Source organism: Oryx dammah, unplaced genomic scaffold, assembly GCF_014754425.2.
Source record: "Oryx dammah isolate SB20612 unplaced genomic scaffold, SCBI_Odam_1.1 HiC_scaffold_11209, whole genome shotgun sequence".
NCBI lineage: Eukaryota > Metazoa > Chordata > Mammalia > Artiodactyla > Bovidae > Oryx > Oryx dammah.
The window spans coordinates 420662-436494 of record NW_024080602.1 but is presented as its reverse complement, the minus strand read 5'-3'; the positions used below and the strand labels follow the sequence as shown (position 1 = coordinate 436494).

At 37.5% G+C, this 15833-nt stretch overlaps 1 protein-coding gene across 5 annotated transcripts in view; it reads left to right on the top strand.

Moving 5' to 3' along the window:
- The window catches only part of LOC120860913 (leucine-rich repeat-containing protein 49-like), a 157049-nt gene extending 151800 nt beyond the window's left edge, over positions 1-5249 (top strand). For 2 of the 5 annotated variants that reach the window (XM_040236638.1, XM_040236639.1), the window contains 2 exons: positions 2469-2476; positions 4586-5249. In XM_040236638.1, the coding sequence (XP_040092572.1) occupies positions 2469-2476; positions 4586-4781 (204 nt within the window). In that variant the 3' untranslated portion in view covers positions 4782-5249. Of the gene's footprint in view, positions 1-2468; positions 2477-4576 lie in introns of all 5 variants that reach the window. The other 3 variants (XM_040236636.1, XM_040236637.1, XM_040236635.1) reach the window with 2 other exon arrangements.
- Positions 5250-15833: the final 10584 nt, after the last annotated feature.

Here is a 15833-nt window from a genome sequence, read left to right as displayed (position 1 = left end):
TGATTAAAGTGGTTTGAGAGGTAAATAAGCAATCAAGAAGTAAAGATAGCAAATGCTGACTCCTGTTTTGAGAAGTATCAAAGGGAAAAATAAAATCTGAAGCCACATAACATTTGGAAAGAATAATATGCCATTAGGAGATTTGGATCTGAGCCCATGATTCCACCACTTATTTACTACCTGCAAGACCTTGCCTGGTCCCTTAATCACTTTCTCTTGACTCACAATGTACCGTTCCCCACTTCCTGAAAAATGTTTTAATCACTGCAACACAAAGTGCTGATTCTCTCTCCTCTGTATATCTTGAGTTGTTGAAGGAATTACTTGAAGTAAGTTTCTCACAAATCAGGATAAGCCGCCCCTTTCACTATACGTATGACATGTATAATTCTGTTGCTTGGTAGGTGTTCATCCAATGTCCTGACTCATTCTGAAAAAGATTTAAGATGGATGGAAAGCTGAAAGGGACTTTAAAGAATCCAATCCTGTTATTAGACAGCTGAGGAAAACTGGAAACTTAGTGAGCAACTGAGGCTCACATAGTGAATTCCTGACTGAACTGCCTCTAGAACTCAGACATTCTGATCCCTGGCCTTGGCTCCTTTCAGTGTATATGAATGCTTCCTGAAGTCATCTTGACCACCCCAGCACAAAGGGCTCTCTTGAACACTGGTGGTATTTGCTGTCTAAACCTTTCATCCAGCACTTATGTACTGTTTCATTTCTTTTAGTTAAGCTTTTAATGTGTGTAGGACATCTCTCCAACTAGACTGCAGGTTCTTCAAGAGCTAAATTAGCGTTTGCTTCAGGTAGGTATAAGTAGATGACGGCTAATCCTGAGCAAGTCTGTCAACCTTTGTTAACCTTAGAGTCCTGTTTATAAAATGGAGATATGGATTAAATTCCTATACAAGTACCATTATTGTTAAAGTAACTCTGTAACAAGTCTACCATGACCTGCTTTTTTCTATCTTCATGACAATAAAGTTGCCAGTTTTCCTCAGCTGTCATGACATTATGTTAGTTCAATCAACTAACATAAACAATATTGTAGAGTTCATTTTATCAGGATTGAACTTGTGAAACACTTGTTTTATGACCCCCTACAGGGATAGAAAAAAAATAAGTGTGTGATGTGTGAAAGCATTTGAGAATGGAAAAAGCATTATTCAAAGAGGAGCAACTTCTTGACAGGTCAGGGCAAGAGAAGTATCTCTAATGCGCTCTTAACAGGATCATTCTGTACATGCAGAATGAGTTGTGCTGGCAGGCGCCTGATGAGTTTTAGAGCATACTGCATGGAGATGCAGAGTAAATTGGCTTAGTGGAGAAAAGAAATGATGAAGCAAGGATGCTTTCAAACACATTTACTAATTAACAGTTAGTATATATTAGATACAATTCTGTATCAACATGTTTATAAAGAAGTCATGGAAGAAGCTAGCACAAAATTGTAAAGCACCAAAAATTTCACTATGCCAATTAGAAAAGTTTAATTCATATTATATATAAATTATTTAACAAAAGTCATCTAAATATCTTTATATTTTTCTTATCCTTTATTACTATAAAAAATTTCCAGTCCTACTGCTAGAAATTTTTTAAAAATTCAAAATCATGTTTTAAGAAACTTAGATGTCTGTAAGAGATGTCTTCTACTTATGTAAATACATTGCTCATTGCAAAATATTGCTTGTTTTAGTTATTGATCTCTAGTGATTCACTGGAGAAGGCAATGGCACCCCACTCCAGTACTCTTGCCTGGAAAATCCCATGGATGGAGGAGCCTGGAAGGCTGCAGTCCGTGGGGTTGCTGAGGGTCGGACATGACTGAGCGACTTCACTTTCACTTTTCACTTTCATGCATTGGAGAAGAAAATAGCAACCCACTCCAGTGTTCTTGCCTGGAGAGTCCCAGGGACGGGGAAGCATGGTGGGCTGCCGTCTATGGGGTCGCACAGAGTTGGACACGACTGAAGTGATTTAGCAGCAGCAGCAGCGGTGATTCACACTTACCTTTCTTCCTGGTATTCTCCTTGTTTCCCAAATTTACTGAGTATTAAAAGGGAACAGCTAAGTACCGCTCTCATTGATAAGCTAACTTAGTGCACATGACTGAGTCCCAGACGGTATTTCAGAGTTAGTGAAGTTCGGTTCACCAGAGAAGTCACCAGCTGGAACCATCTGTTATTTATTGCCCATCAAAATCTGTGCATATTTTTATGATAGGTCAATACATGACCTGTTGCTTTTAGCACATGAACTAAATCAAATCAGATCAGCATGTTGACCCCTGAATGGTAAGTGATTATTTAGAGAAATCTTATATGTCATAAGGAAATTTCCAAAATGTGCCTCTGTTAGAGGAAGTTAGTGACAATTGGGACTCGTTGTTAACTTCTGTTAATTAATCAAGAATCAAAAACATATTTATTTCTTGTTTTATAAATTGTAAAACTTTGGAAAAGGAAGAGAAGTAGAAAAAAGGAGTAGAAATACTCAGATCACTACCCTAAGGCAATCTTAATGACACTTCAGTATATTTTCTTTCATTAATATTGAATATATTTTTGTAACTTTTTAATGAAAATTTCAAACATATGACAAAGTTGAAATAATTTTACAGTAAACATTCATTCCCCAAATTTAAATTCTACTGTTAGTATTGTACTGTACCATGTACTTGCTTTATCACTTATCTATGCTTTTCCCCATCCTCTATCCATCAATAATCTATCTTATTTTTAAAATTTATTTCAAAGTAATTGCACACATTGCCATGCTTCTCCCTAAATAATTCAGCGAGCAGATCATTAGAGTTCAGTAATTCATATAGTTTCTTATTTTGAGGCATAATTTATATACAATGAAATATAAATCTTAGGTATACAATTAAGTTTTGACAAATACATATACTCATGTAACCCAACCTCTATCAAAACTTCATTTTGTACTTTTCTTTTTCCACTTAGCATTATAGTGTAAGCATTTTCCTTGTTACTATAAACAGTCATAGTAGATTTTAAGGGCAGTATTTGTTGATGTTTTAAATTTAACTTTTTAAAAATTATTTTGCTATTTTGATTTGAGTTGGAGGTTTTAGTAGATCATTTTTCAATTAGTTAAACCTATTTTCTCATTGACATTTATTATTTATTTCCTTATCCATTTATGTGAATTGCTTCCCCTATAATTCTGATTATCTGATCTATTCCATTGATTTTTTCCATATATATTATGGCATTTTCCATCATTGTGCCTGAATACTCAAAGTATCAATAGCCAAAATAAGTGTCAAATTCTTGCATTAATCAAAATGGCTTTGTTTCAGCTTCTAGGATGAAATCCAGGCCCAATGCCCCAATTACCTCAGGTCTCAAACTTCCTCCGTTGTGTTTTGAACCCAGGTCTTTCATTTGGTCTTCCCTTGTGGCTGAGCTGGTAAAGAATCCACCTGCAATGCTGGAGACCTGGGTGGGTTTGATCCCTGGATTAGGATCCCCTGGAGAAAGGAAAGGCTACCTACTCCAGTATTCTGGCCTATAGAATTCCATAGACTCTATAGTCCATGTGGTTGCAAAGAGTTGGACATGCCTGAGCAACTTTCACTTTTACCTTTCATTTGTAGACTGCCAGACACAGAAGTTGAGTGGGTGTATTGTCTCATCTGAAGGCCAAGTTCTGGGTCCCAGGCTTGTACATATGTCCTCTTTCTCCTTGTTCACTTTCCCCCAACTTTGTCCAAATATTCTCAGCCACATAAGTCAGTGTAATGTATCACTTCATCCTTTCCTAAAATATGGAATTAAATCAGAGTGTGGATATTTCATGTGTGTATATAGACATTAACTGACCTCAAGGCTGCCCAGGTGGTGCTAGTGGTAAAGAACCCTCCTGCCAGTGCAGGAGATATAAGAGACATGGGTTTGATCCCTAGGTTGGGAAGATCCCCTGGAGGAGGGCATGGCAATCCACTCCAGTTTTTTTGCCTGGAGAATCCCATGGACAGAGGAGCCTGGTGGGCTGCATTCCATAGGGTTGCAAGAGTCAGTCATGACTGAAGCAACTTAGCATGCATGCACATTAAGTGACCCCGTGTTTATTAATATTGTTAGTATCATTTACCATTAGAAACCATGAATCTGTACACTCAGCTGACTTGTGTGAGGTAAACCACCTGCACTGAGAAAGGAGAAAGTCTATCAACAGAGAAATTGTAGTTAGGATCCAGTGATTCCAAGAAATAAGCACTTTAAAAATACAACTTAAAATCTTTATTTCTCCCCACAATTAGCAAATGAGTTTCATATTAGCTCAACTGGAAGTTTTCTTCTCATAGTTGCCAAGAAATACATTTTTAACAGAGCTGTCCCACAGAGCTGGGAGTGGACTGGCAAGAAGGAAGCCCTCAGTTGCTGTCTTTACTCAAGCAGAGCTCTGTGTCAGTGTCTAGGAAAGTATTCCTGCTCTGAGGGCTGGGGTCAGAACAGATTATCAAGCTTCTCTGGTTCAGCTAATTGTTGCTTTGGCTTGGGGCTTAATTATGACTTAATGCAAAATATTCTTTTTCTAATAGGAAATAAAGGAAAAAAAAGAAATTCTGCAAGATGTATATCGAGGATCTTGTGAAGGAAGCCACAGAAATCAACATGAAAAATGAAGCTTTGCAGAAACTTTGGCCACAGATGTTCATTGAACTTGTGAGGGATGCAGTTATAGAAATCCGCAATAAAAATTCCTATATGAAGCTTTGCCTACAGCAGATAACTGACCAAAAATAGAAATGGCTTAGTTACAATTGAGATTTTTAGTTTTATGTTTTTGATGGTTGAAAATATGTGGGTTAAAAAAATGTTAAAACAACAACAAAACTTTTCCTTCAAGCTAGAAAGACTAGCATCAAAGCATTTATTGCCTACTGTTCTTATAGTTAAAGGTTAGGAAGGAAAGAGCAAAAAGGGAAAATTCATTTCCTATATATGTTGACCAAACAGCCTTTGGGAACTGAGCAGTCTTTAGGGCCCTTGAATGGGCCCTACATCTTGGGTTCTTGATTTGACTGGTGCCCCTGCTATAGCCCAAAGCACGTAGTGTTTGCTCATGGTTCAGCATGAGTTGCTTCTGTCTACTTTCAGCTGATAATTTTTAGTTACTTACCTCTTTATTTTATGTCATGATTTCAAAGCCAAAAATATGTTCTTTTTTATGAGTGAAGAATAAACTTATTAATAAATTAGTTTAAAAGAAAACGTGTTTGCCTCCTTAATCCAGTCAGAATTGTCATATTTATTGTACGTTTCTCTTTAGCTGAGTAGGAGCCCTTCTCTTTACTTATGTAGGAAGAGGCCTCATTCTTCTAAGGTTGCACCCTTGACACACCACAGAAAGTCCTGGGGGTCACTATGAGCAGAGAATATGAAAATGAGTACGAACAGGGACAGGAAGAAAGTGTTCCTGCCTTAAGAGGTCCTAGGTGTATGCATGTAAAATGCAGTGATTAACCAGTAAGTCTGCTTCTCTGAGTGGTGTCTTTTTCTGTTGTTGGCTACTCTGAGGCTCTTTTTCTAGGCAGGCATGTGTACCTGTATCTCAAAAGTATTAGGGGTTTATGAGGAAAGTTTTGAATTTTTCTAATTCCAGTTGAAGATCAAACAGAGAAATAAGATATAAAGATATAAGCAGGGGGTTGTCCTGGTTGATGCTAGTGATTTGGAGCCCATGACCATAGCCAGAAGTGATACAACTTTAGAAACATGATCTTACAGGTCTATAAATAGGAATTCTCCAATTTGCTCAGATTTCACCTGGCAGCTATATGGATCACCAGGATATGAGAAAATGAAAACAAAAGTTACAGGATATCAATAGAGTCCTACAGAAATGCTTGAAAGGAAGGAAGGTAAGCTGCTTTGCTTACACTAAGAAAGGCCTACATCCTTAAGAGCTCTTGGTCACCCTCAAGTTTAGGAAGCCATGTTTCAGAACATGGCCTTTCAAGTCTCACTGTCCTGGGTTTGCGTCTCGGCACTTCAGCTCTCACTTTAGTTTGTGAACCATCTGGACCTCAGTTTCCTCATAATAGCACATATCTTATAAGATCATTGTGAGGATCAGATGAGATAATGCATTTAAAAGTGAGCAGAAAGTAAATGATGCTATTCTTTGTTGTCTTCTAGAAGCAGGTTGAACCACAGTGTTGGTGCCCCGGGACAGGAAGAACTGTTAGTGTTTCCTGATAATCCTCCATCTCTCCGAACTGAAACATACAGACCAACTCTCATCTGTCTGGTAAACAGTGACCCCTCCCCGGGTTTCTGTCTTATTTGGTATAGAAATGAGAACCCACCTTGAGAGTGATGTTGAGATGAAAAACAAGAGTGTCTTGTTCATGGGCTTCTAGGAAATAGGAGAGGCAAAGACATCTGACTCCTCAGGCATGCGGGGAGTGGTTGCTCACTCTAGGCCAGGCAGGGGAATGCCTGGCTGTTTAATAAACGACCTGTCAAGCTTCCTGCTTGCTGCCTCTCCTCCCCCCACCCTCCCACCCCTGATGATAAAGAGCCTAGATCTTCATGTTCACATGCATTCTTGGCTCTCCCCAGTCCTCCTAGGCATTTAAGGAACTGAAAGAAGATCAGCACTCACTGGCTTGGTGGCAAACCTACAGGTTGGCTTAACTCAGAGCACCTGCTTCAAGCCTAGTAAGAGGGGTTCTGTCTTGTCTCTGACATCAGAACTCCTTAATGCCCCATCTTTAGTCACTTGGTCTCTTCATCCCTTTGTACTTGAGCTCCCTCTTGTTTACCCCCACTTTACACACTGAGTGATTTCTCGTACTTGAATCCTTGTTTTGCCTGATCCCAAATCCCACTGACTGTGTCCTCCCATCTCATCCTTATCCCTTGCCACTCAGCTTCCTCCCAACCCATGCTTGCTGGACTTTCAGGGCGAGGATAATCCCCAGAGAAAAGGGCAAGGGGACCTGGGTCTACTGTGTCTGAAATCAACTGAGGACTCTCTGTGGCTAGTGGGGATCCCTGCGACAAGTTGTCATCTCTACTCGGGGTTTTCCAGGATCTTTAGGAAGGGAGCGAGATGCACACCCCACAGGCTGAGACTATCAAGGCCAGTGTATTCTGAAGGAATGCCTTTTTCCAAAAAGAATCTTGAGCTCAAACAGAATATCACCGCAAAAGCAGAAAGATACAGAATCCACCAACTGGGGAGATACCGTCCCCCGGGTTATGGTTTAACAGTTAGGTGGTTACATGTGCTGTTGTTGAGTCTGGGAATGGCTAAGTGTTGGGTTGGATCTGAGGCTAATTAGCTGTGCTGCTGTCTGAGGATGGTGCCCGGGTCGGCTCCCTACTTTGTGAGCTTCACTCCACTAAAGGCCTGATGCAGGAGACCATGAAGCCTCACCCTGCTCCTGATCTATTCCTTTCCAGGGTAGGGGCTACAGTGGTATTTTTATGCCCCACTGAGTAATAATAATCATAACAACAAATAAGACTTACTGGGTGGCATCATGCACTGTTTTAAACTCTTTTTAAAAAATGTTTTAAATTTATTTTTATCCGTGTTGAGTCTTGGTTGCTGCATGCCAGCTTTCTCTAGTTACAGCAAGTGGGGTCTGCTCTTGACTGCGATGCAGCAGGGTCTTCTCATTTCGGTGGCTTCACAGAGTTGTGGCACACAGGCTCTAGGTGAGCAGATCCGGCGGTTGCAGCACGTCGCCCTAGAGCACAAGGGCTTCAGAAGTTGCTATTCGAGTGCTCTAGAGCTCAGGTTCAGTGGTTGTGGCTCATGGGTTTAGTTGCCCCACAGCATGTGGGAGCTTCCTAGACCAGAGATCAAACCCATGTCCCCTGCATTGGCAGGCGGATTCTTTACCACTTTACCACGGGAGTCCTATTCTGAGCTCTTTACATGCACTGTCTCATTTATCTTCCTGCACTGCGATATACATGTGCCCCGAGTTGAACACTAGAAAACTGAGACATTGAGAGGTTAAAAACCTCACCCAAGAGGATTTCATCCAATAAGTAGTACATGGCACCTGCGTTCATAACCATGTTTCATCTTAAGCATTTGGCATCTGAGTAATATAAATGAAAGAATGAAAAGAAAGGAAGGAAAGAAAAGGATAAAACAACAAATGAAAGAAGAACCTGGCTAGTTAGCAAGGCAAGCATGCAAACCAGAATACAGAGACACTGCTCAGGAGAATATTAAGTTAAATCTTGAAGGACAAAGGTTAGTTTTCCTAACCTGCTTTTATGGGTCAGCTGGAGATGGAATGGTTACTGTTGCCAAGAAGTTCAGAGCCAAGTTTGAAACTTGATCACACTGACTGTGGTTAACCAGTATTGATGGAGTATTTGTTATCTTTGATCCTGATTTTCTACTTAGGTTTATATTTTCCTGGCTCATTGTATGTATTTTTTTTTTTTTTTTTGCAAGCTACCTCAGATCCTTTCTGGAAAGAGGAAAAGGATAAATAAATGAGTTAAAATATACCCAAAGCTCCAAAGAATAGACTACTCCTATATTTTGGGCAATGAAATTCTTTACAGTTTCTCTTCAGGAGACAATGAAACTATTCCTTATATCACTCTCTCTAAACTTGAGTTTTTGGAGAGTTGACTTCTTTCTCCTATTTGTTTATCTTGAAATATTTCAACATGCAGAAATGTAGGTAGAATAATATCTCAAATAAAACCCTGTATCCACCACCAAGCATAACAGATATTTTTCCACATTTGCTTCAGATTTTAAAAATAAAACATCACAAGTAGAAAAGGAGCCTCTGTGTAGCTCTTTCCCTAGAGGTAACCACAATCCTGAATTTGATGCTTATCATTCATTCATGTTTTCATACCATTCCTATTTATATACATATGCATAGGGAGTTCATTGAATTGACTTTATATTTTCATATTTTATATAAATAGTATCATACAATATGCATTTTTTCTGCATATTTTTTTCCACTTGGTATTCTGTTTCTGAGAAGCTGTACCCAAAAACATAATTGATGGGAATAAATAAGTCAGCTTTTGTTGTTCTTGTTGTTTCTACTGCTGTTTGATATTTGGCTGTATGGTCAATGTATGATTTCTATATTCATTTTCCTGTTGATGGGCATTGTGATTTCTAGTTTGTAACTGTTACATACAGTTCTGCTTTGAATATACTTGTTCACAGTTGAGTTTTGAGAGCACGCAATTAGTGATGGAATTTCTGGGTCAGATGCATATCTTCAACTACATTAAATATTGTAAATTGTTTGCTGAAGTCATTACCAGTTCACATTCCCACAATACCTGTTCAGTTGTTCCACATTCTCAATGATAGATTTCAATTTTTGCAACCTGACGAGTTCATGTACAGTATGCGTGTGTGTTCTTGAGGATGGCTTTTGTGCAGAGAAGAGATTATTCAAGAACTTTTTTTAAGATGAAATTTATATACAGTGAAATGCACTTAAGTGTAAAATCTGATTAATTTTGAAAATATCAACATCCCAATTAGGATATAAAACATTTTAATCGCTTGAGAAAAGTTGTTCTAGCCAATTGCCTTTCCCTATGAGCAGCTATTTTTCTAAGTTCTTTCACCATTGATTGGTTAATTTTGTCTGTTCTAGAACTTCCTGTAAATAGAACAATACAGTGTGTACTCTTGTGTCAGGTATCTTTTACCCAACAGATATATTTTTAAGAATCACTCATATTGTTTCACATATCTTAAATAGTAATTTTTATTGCATAGTGTGAAGATACTACAATTTGTTTATCCACTCTATTGGGTTGTTTCTAACTTTGGGGATATTATGAATAAAGACATTTTATAAAAGTTCAGTGGAGCTACTGGGTCATTATAAGTTTGACTTTCTAAGGAACTGCCATGCATTTTTCAAGGTGTATAATTTCACACTCTCTCCAGCAGCATATACAGAGTTCCAGCTGCCCACATGGTTGCCAACATGTGCTGTTGTGAGCCTTTATTATTTTTAATAATCCTAGCATGGCTTTTTTGGCCATCTCATTGTTACTTTAATTTTATTTTCCCTGATGTCTAATGTTGTTGATCATGTTTTTATGTGCTTTTTAGTCATTTTTATTTCTTCTTTTGTGAAGGAAATATTCAGGTCTATTGCCCATTTCTAAAATTTGAATTGTCATTTTATTATTGATTTGTATGGGTTCTATATATGTTCTATAGAAAATACTTCTGTTTCGAATTATAAAGTTTAATCCATTGATTAAGCTGGATTGCCAGGGAAATCCTGGCAAGTGCTTTTTGATGTTCCCTTTAAAATGATTTGCCTGTCCAAAGTTTGCAAAGATATTCTCTATTTACTTCAGGAGGCTTTATAGATTTAGCTATCGCATTCAGGACTATTATCCTTCTTGAATTAATTTTTGCAAATACTGTGAAATAGGGATCAAAATTCATTTTCTTTTCCATATGGAAACCCAGTTGTTCCCATGTGGTGGTGGTTTAGTTGCTAAGTCGTGTCTTACTCTTGCGACCCCATGGACTGTAGCCTGCCTGGCTCCTCTGTCCATGGGATTCTCCAAGCAAGAATACTGGAGTGGGTTGCCACTCCCTTTTCCAGGGGATCTTCCCAACCCAGGGATCAAACCTGGGTCTGCTGCATTGCAGGCAGACTCTTTACCGACTGAGCTACAAGGGATATAACTTGGTGCAAAAAGTTCCTTTCTCCCATTGAATTGCATTGGCAATTTTTTTAAAAAATCGATTGACCTGTACATGTGTGGATCTCCTTCTATACTTACTATTCTTTTCCGTTTTAAATTTTTTACATGAATACCATACTGTCATGAATACTGTACTAAGTCTTGAAATTGTGTAACTCCCACCAATTTCATTTTTAGTTTACAAAATTGTTTTAGCTACTCTAGGTCTTTGCATTTCCATATAAATTTTAGAATCAGCTTGCCAATTTATAAAAAAAAATGATTTTGGACATTTTTATTAGGATTATACTGACTATAGATGAATTGAGGAAGATGAATATCTTAATAATACTGAATCTTCCACTGTATGAATATGAGATATCTCTTCATTTATTAAGACCATTTTTCAGCAAAATTTTGTAGGTTTCAGTTTAAATTTTATTCTGAAGTAAATTTATTCATGACTTTATGTATTTTAAAAATATTTTAGTTTTACTTTCAATTCTTTTTGCTAATATATAGTAATAGAATTTATATAAAATTGATTCACATTGTTTATAGATTCTGTATTTGCGAATTCACTTAATTGCTAAAGTATATTTGTAACCCCAAAGTCAATACTCACAGTGCCTTCATGTTGATTCTAAGACACAAGCAGAGTGATGAGAAATTTAAGTCAACCAGCACACACCTCCCAGCTGAGATCAAGGAAGGCAACATTCTCTCTTCTTGTCTTAGTTGTCATAATGTAAACAAGTGTCCTTTTCATGGTATATTTAGTGTCATGGCTGTTACTTTTTTATCTTTTCTGTTGGTGATTTTGTTTTTTTTAAAGTGTCCCCCAAGGATAGTGCCAAACTGCTCTCTTAAGCACAAGATGGTTGTGATGTGCCTCACAGGGAAAATACGTGTGTTAGATAAATTTTGTTCAGGGATGAGTTGTAATGCTGTGGCCATGAGTTAAATGTTATTGAATCAATAATATGTATTTTAAAAGATGTCTTTAAACAAAGCATACATTAAAAAGTTTACATATGAATTGACAAAAATGTTGTGCTCAGAGGTTCACAGGCACCTAACCCTGTACTTTCCCCAGGAGCAGTTGTTTAACATTTGCTAATTCAGTGTTCACAACATCTTTATAGACTATAACTTCAGTGAATAATGAGGATCTAGTATGTTGACCTTGTATCCTGTAACTTGGTGTGCTGCAGTTCATGGGATTGCAGAGAGTCCAACATGAGAGCGACTGAACAACAACACTCCATGCTTTACTAATTGTAATAGATTCTTCAGTAAATTTCTTAGGATTTTCCAAAACACATTTTGTCAACAAATACAATGTTACATCTTTCTTTCCAGTCATCATACCCCTTATTTCTTTTTCTTTCTTTATTGTACAGGCTAAGATTGCCAGTTCAGTTGTCTAAAAGAAATGGTAAGAATGGTTGTCATTGTTTTGTTCCTAATGTAAAAGTATTCAATGTCTCATTATTATTAACTATAGGTTTACATAGATAGCCTTTGTCAGACAGGGGAAATTTTTCCCCTTTTATTCCTAGTTTGCTAAAAGTTTTTATGGTAAATGAATATTGACTTTTGTTAAATATTTTTCTACATCTGTTGAAATAATCATATAACTCCTTCCTTGAGGCTGTTAATATTAAACCAGCTTTGCATTATCAGGATGATATAATGGTATCCTTTAACATACTGCTCAATTTTATTTGCTAGTATTTGTTTAGAGGTGTTTGCGTCTATGTTTATTAAGAATATTGTTCTGTGATATTTTTCTGTTGCCTTTTTTTCAGGTTTTGGTATCAAGGTTAAGTTAGTCTCATAAAACTAGTGGGAAAGTCTTCCCATCTACTCTATTTTCTGAAAGAAAATGAGAAGAGCCATATCCAGCCATATCCTTTAAAATATATGCTAAATTTCCTTGCGATTTATTCTTTGACTCAGAGGTTACTTAGAAATGTTTTATTCAATTTCCAAGTATTTGGCCCATTATTTGAATTAAAAAATAGAACATTTCATATCTTTTTGGTATGTGTGTGAAATCACTGGTATCAACATCTGAACCAAAGTTTGATTGAAGGGTCTGTCTCAGTTCTGAAAGGTGACTATAACATCTGTATATCAATTTAGGTCAAAATTCTCAAGTATATTGTTCAAATCATCCTTTGCTTTATGCATTTAAGAACATGTTATTAAGTGCATACAAATTAAAAACTGACATATCTTCCTGGTGAGATGATGTTTTGATATTATGAAATGGCTCTTTTGCCTCTAGAAATGTCTAAAGTCTATTTTGTTCAATATTAATATAGCTATATCAGCTTTACAGTTTGAATGAGGTATTTTGTATGTTTTAATTTCAACCTCTCTATATCCTATGTTTTAGGTTGTTGTTGTTGGTCAGTCCCTCAGTCATGTCCAAGTCTTTGCAGCTCCATGGACTGCAGCACTCCAGGCCTCCCTGTCCTTTACTATCTCCTGGAGTTTGCTCAAACTCATATCCATGAATCGATGATGCCATTCAACCATCTCATCCTCTTATGTTTTTTTTAAACGGCATATAATTTATATTTCTATCCAGCCTTTTTAAAGGTGAATTTAGTTCATTTGCATTTACTGTAATATAAAATCAACTGGGTTTAAATTAACTACCATAGGCTGTGCTTTTACTTTACCTCCTCTTCCATGTTTTATTTCATTGTGTTTTTTCATCCTTAATTGCTTCCTTTTGATTTATTGAGTATTATTTAGTATTAAATTGTGGGTATTTTTTAACCATAATTTTCCCTATATGGATTTAGAAGCTATACACTCTATTTCTATTTTATGAGTGACCTCCCTATAACTTATATATATCATATCTGATAGTTTTATAATAAGCAATAAATTAAGATTTAGAGGTAAAACTTCAACTCAATAAAACCCCAAATTTTATATAGACTTAATAATGAACACTTATACTTCATATTCACAATTTTATATTTCATTTCTTCATATCAAATCATCATTTTACACAGTTCCATTTGCCCAGCACCTTCATTTTCTCATTCTTTATTTACGGTAGAATCAGCTCACTATTTAAGTGTACATAATTTACATTAATTTAGTATGCTCATCATTATTCTTGACCAATAAAACATTTTTATGAACTGTGACTAAACACAGTATAATAGAAGTGAGAAGGAAACGGCAACCCACTCCAGTACACTTGGCTGAAAAATCCCATGGACAGAGGAGCCTGGTAAGCTACAGTCCACGGGGTCGCAAAGAGATAGGTTCTTCTATAGAAGTGAGAAATATGCATATTAAGGAAGCATTCATTCAACAAATACTCACTGAGTACTTATGAGGGTATTAAGTGTATCCCAGGCATAGTGCTGTGGCTCAGAATATAAAAGTGAGCAGTAATAAATGTGGCCTCATAAAATTTATAATCATGTAGACAGCACAAACTGCATGGTGAGAAGCTCCATTGGCCTAGAGGAGTTCTACTGACTGATTTTCAGCAGAAAACAACTGTTTATAACATGGATAATCTTTAAAAATAAAAACATAGGAAAGCTGACACTTCTATGAAAGTAATTTTATGTTCCAAATTTGTGGAATGTATATAGACGTGCATGAGTGCTAAGTCGCTTCAGTCATGTCTGACTCTTTGCAACCCCTTGAACTGAAGCTCGCCAGGCTCCTCTATCCATGAAATTTTCCAGGCAAGAATACTGGAGTGGGTAGCCATTCCCTTCTCCAGGGGATCTTTCCAACCCAGAGATAAAACCCAGGTCTCCTGCACTGCAGGTGGATTCTTTACCGCATTCTTTATCATCTGAGCCACCAGGGCTCATATATATGTGTGTGTACATATGTGTGTATATATAACTTTTAAAGTATTTTTGACCATTCTGAAACCACCAAATTATCTGCAGTTCATTCACTTAGATTGCTGGCGTCCACCAGTGGTCTAGAGAAAATGACTTACAAAATATACATGCAGATGTGTTTTTTATATATCCTCCTCTGGCAGTGTAGCAGAAATCTGGTTGGTGGAATTGATTTCACTTGCTCCAAAGTTGAGACTTGTTTGACAAAAGCTGGTTAACAGTCTCTAGTCTCTTGCTGCAGTCATTGTGCAGTGAATCAGACGTAAGCCAATCAACATATGGAATTTCTCTAGCATCAGTAATCAGTTCAGTAAGCCAATCAGAGAGAAGTACAGTTTTGTTTTATGCTTTGAATGTTTGGGTGTAAGAGAGAGCTGTCTCTCTCTTGCTCTTAATACAAGATGTACAAATATGAAGGCTAGAACTTCTATAGTTCTTTAATACCATAAAAGAAATCACCCACACTCAGAAGAGGATTGCTGATATAGAGGACTAGAGGAGTCCTGTTAGAGCTATGCTTGAAGCCCTCTACTGCTGGATTTTTTTCTCCGCTGAATGATGTCTGGGGCTTCAGGAAGGAAGAGGCATAGAATGGCATTTGGAACAATCTGAGAGTTGGACTGTGAAGAAAGCTGAGCACCGAAGAATTGATGCTTTTGAACTGTGGTGTTGGAGAAGACTCTTGAGAGTCCTTTGGACTGCAAGGAGATCCAACCAGTCCATCCTAAAGGAGACCAGTCCTGGGTGTTCTTTGGAAGGACTGATACTAAAGCTGGAACTCCAGTATTTTGGCCACCTCATGCGAAGAGTTGACTCATTGGAAAAGACTCTGATGCTGGGAGGGGTTGGGGGCAGGAGGAAAAGGGGACGACAGAGGATGAGATGGCTGGATGGCATCAGTGACTCGATGGATGTGAGTTTGAGTGAAATCCAGGAGTTGGTGATGGACAGGGAGGCCTGGCATGCTGCAATTCATGGGGTTGCAAAGAGTCAGACACGACTAATGGACTGAACTGAACTGAACTGAATAAAGCTTTATCTTACACCAGTTTCATTTAAGTTGGATTTTCATTTCTGAGACAGCCCTCAACTTCCAGACTTTTAAAATCCTTGCATCCTGCATTTTTTTAAACCCTTTGCACTGACACTTCTATGCACCTTCCAGATGCAAAATTCAGACTTTTATAAGCCAGGTGGCAAAGAATATTCTGAGCTACATCATAGTGGCCAC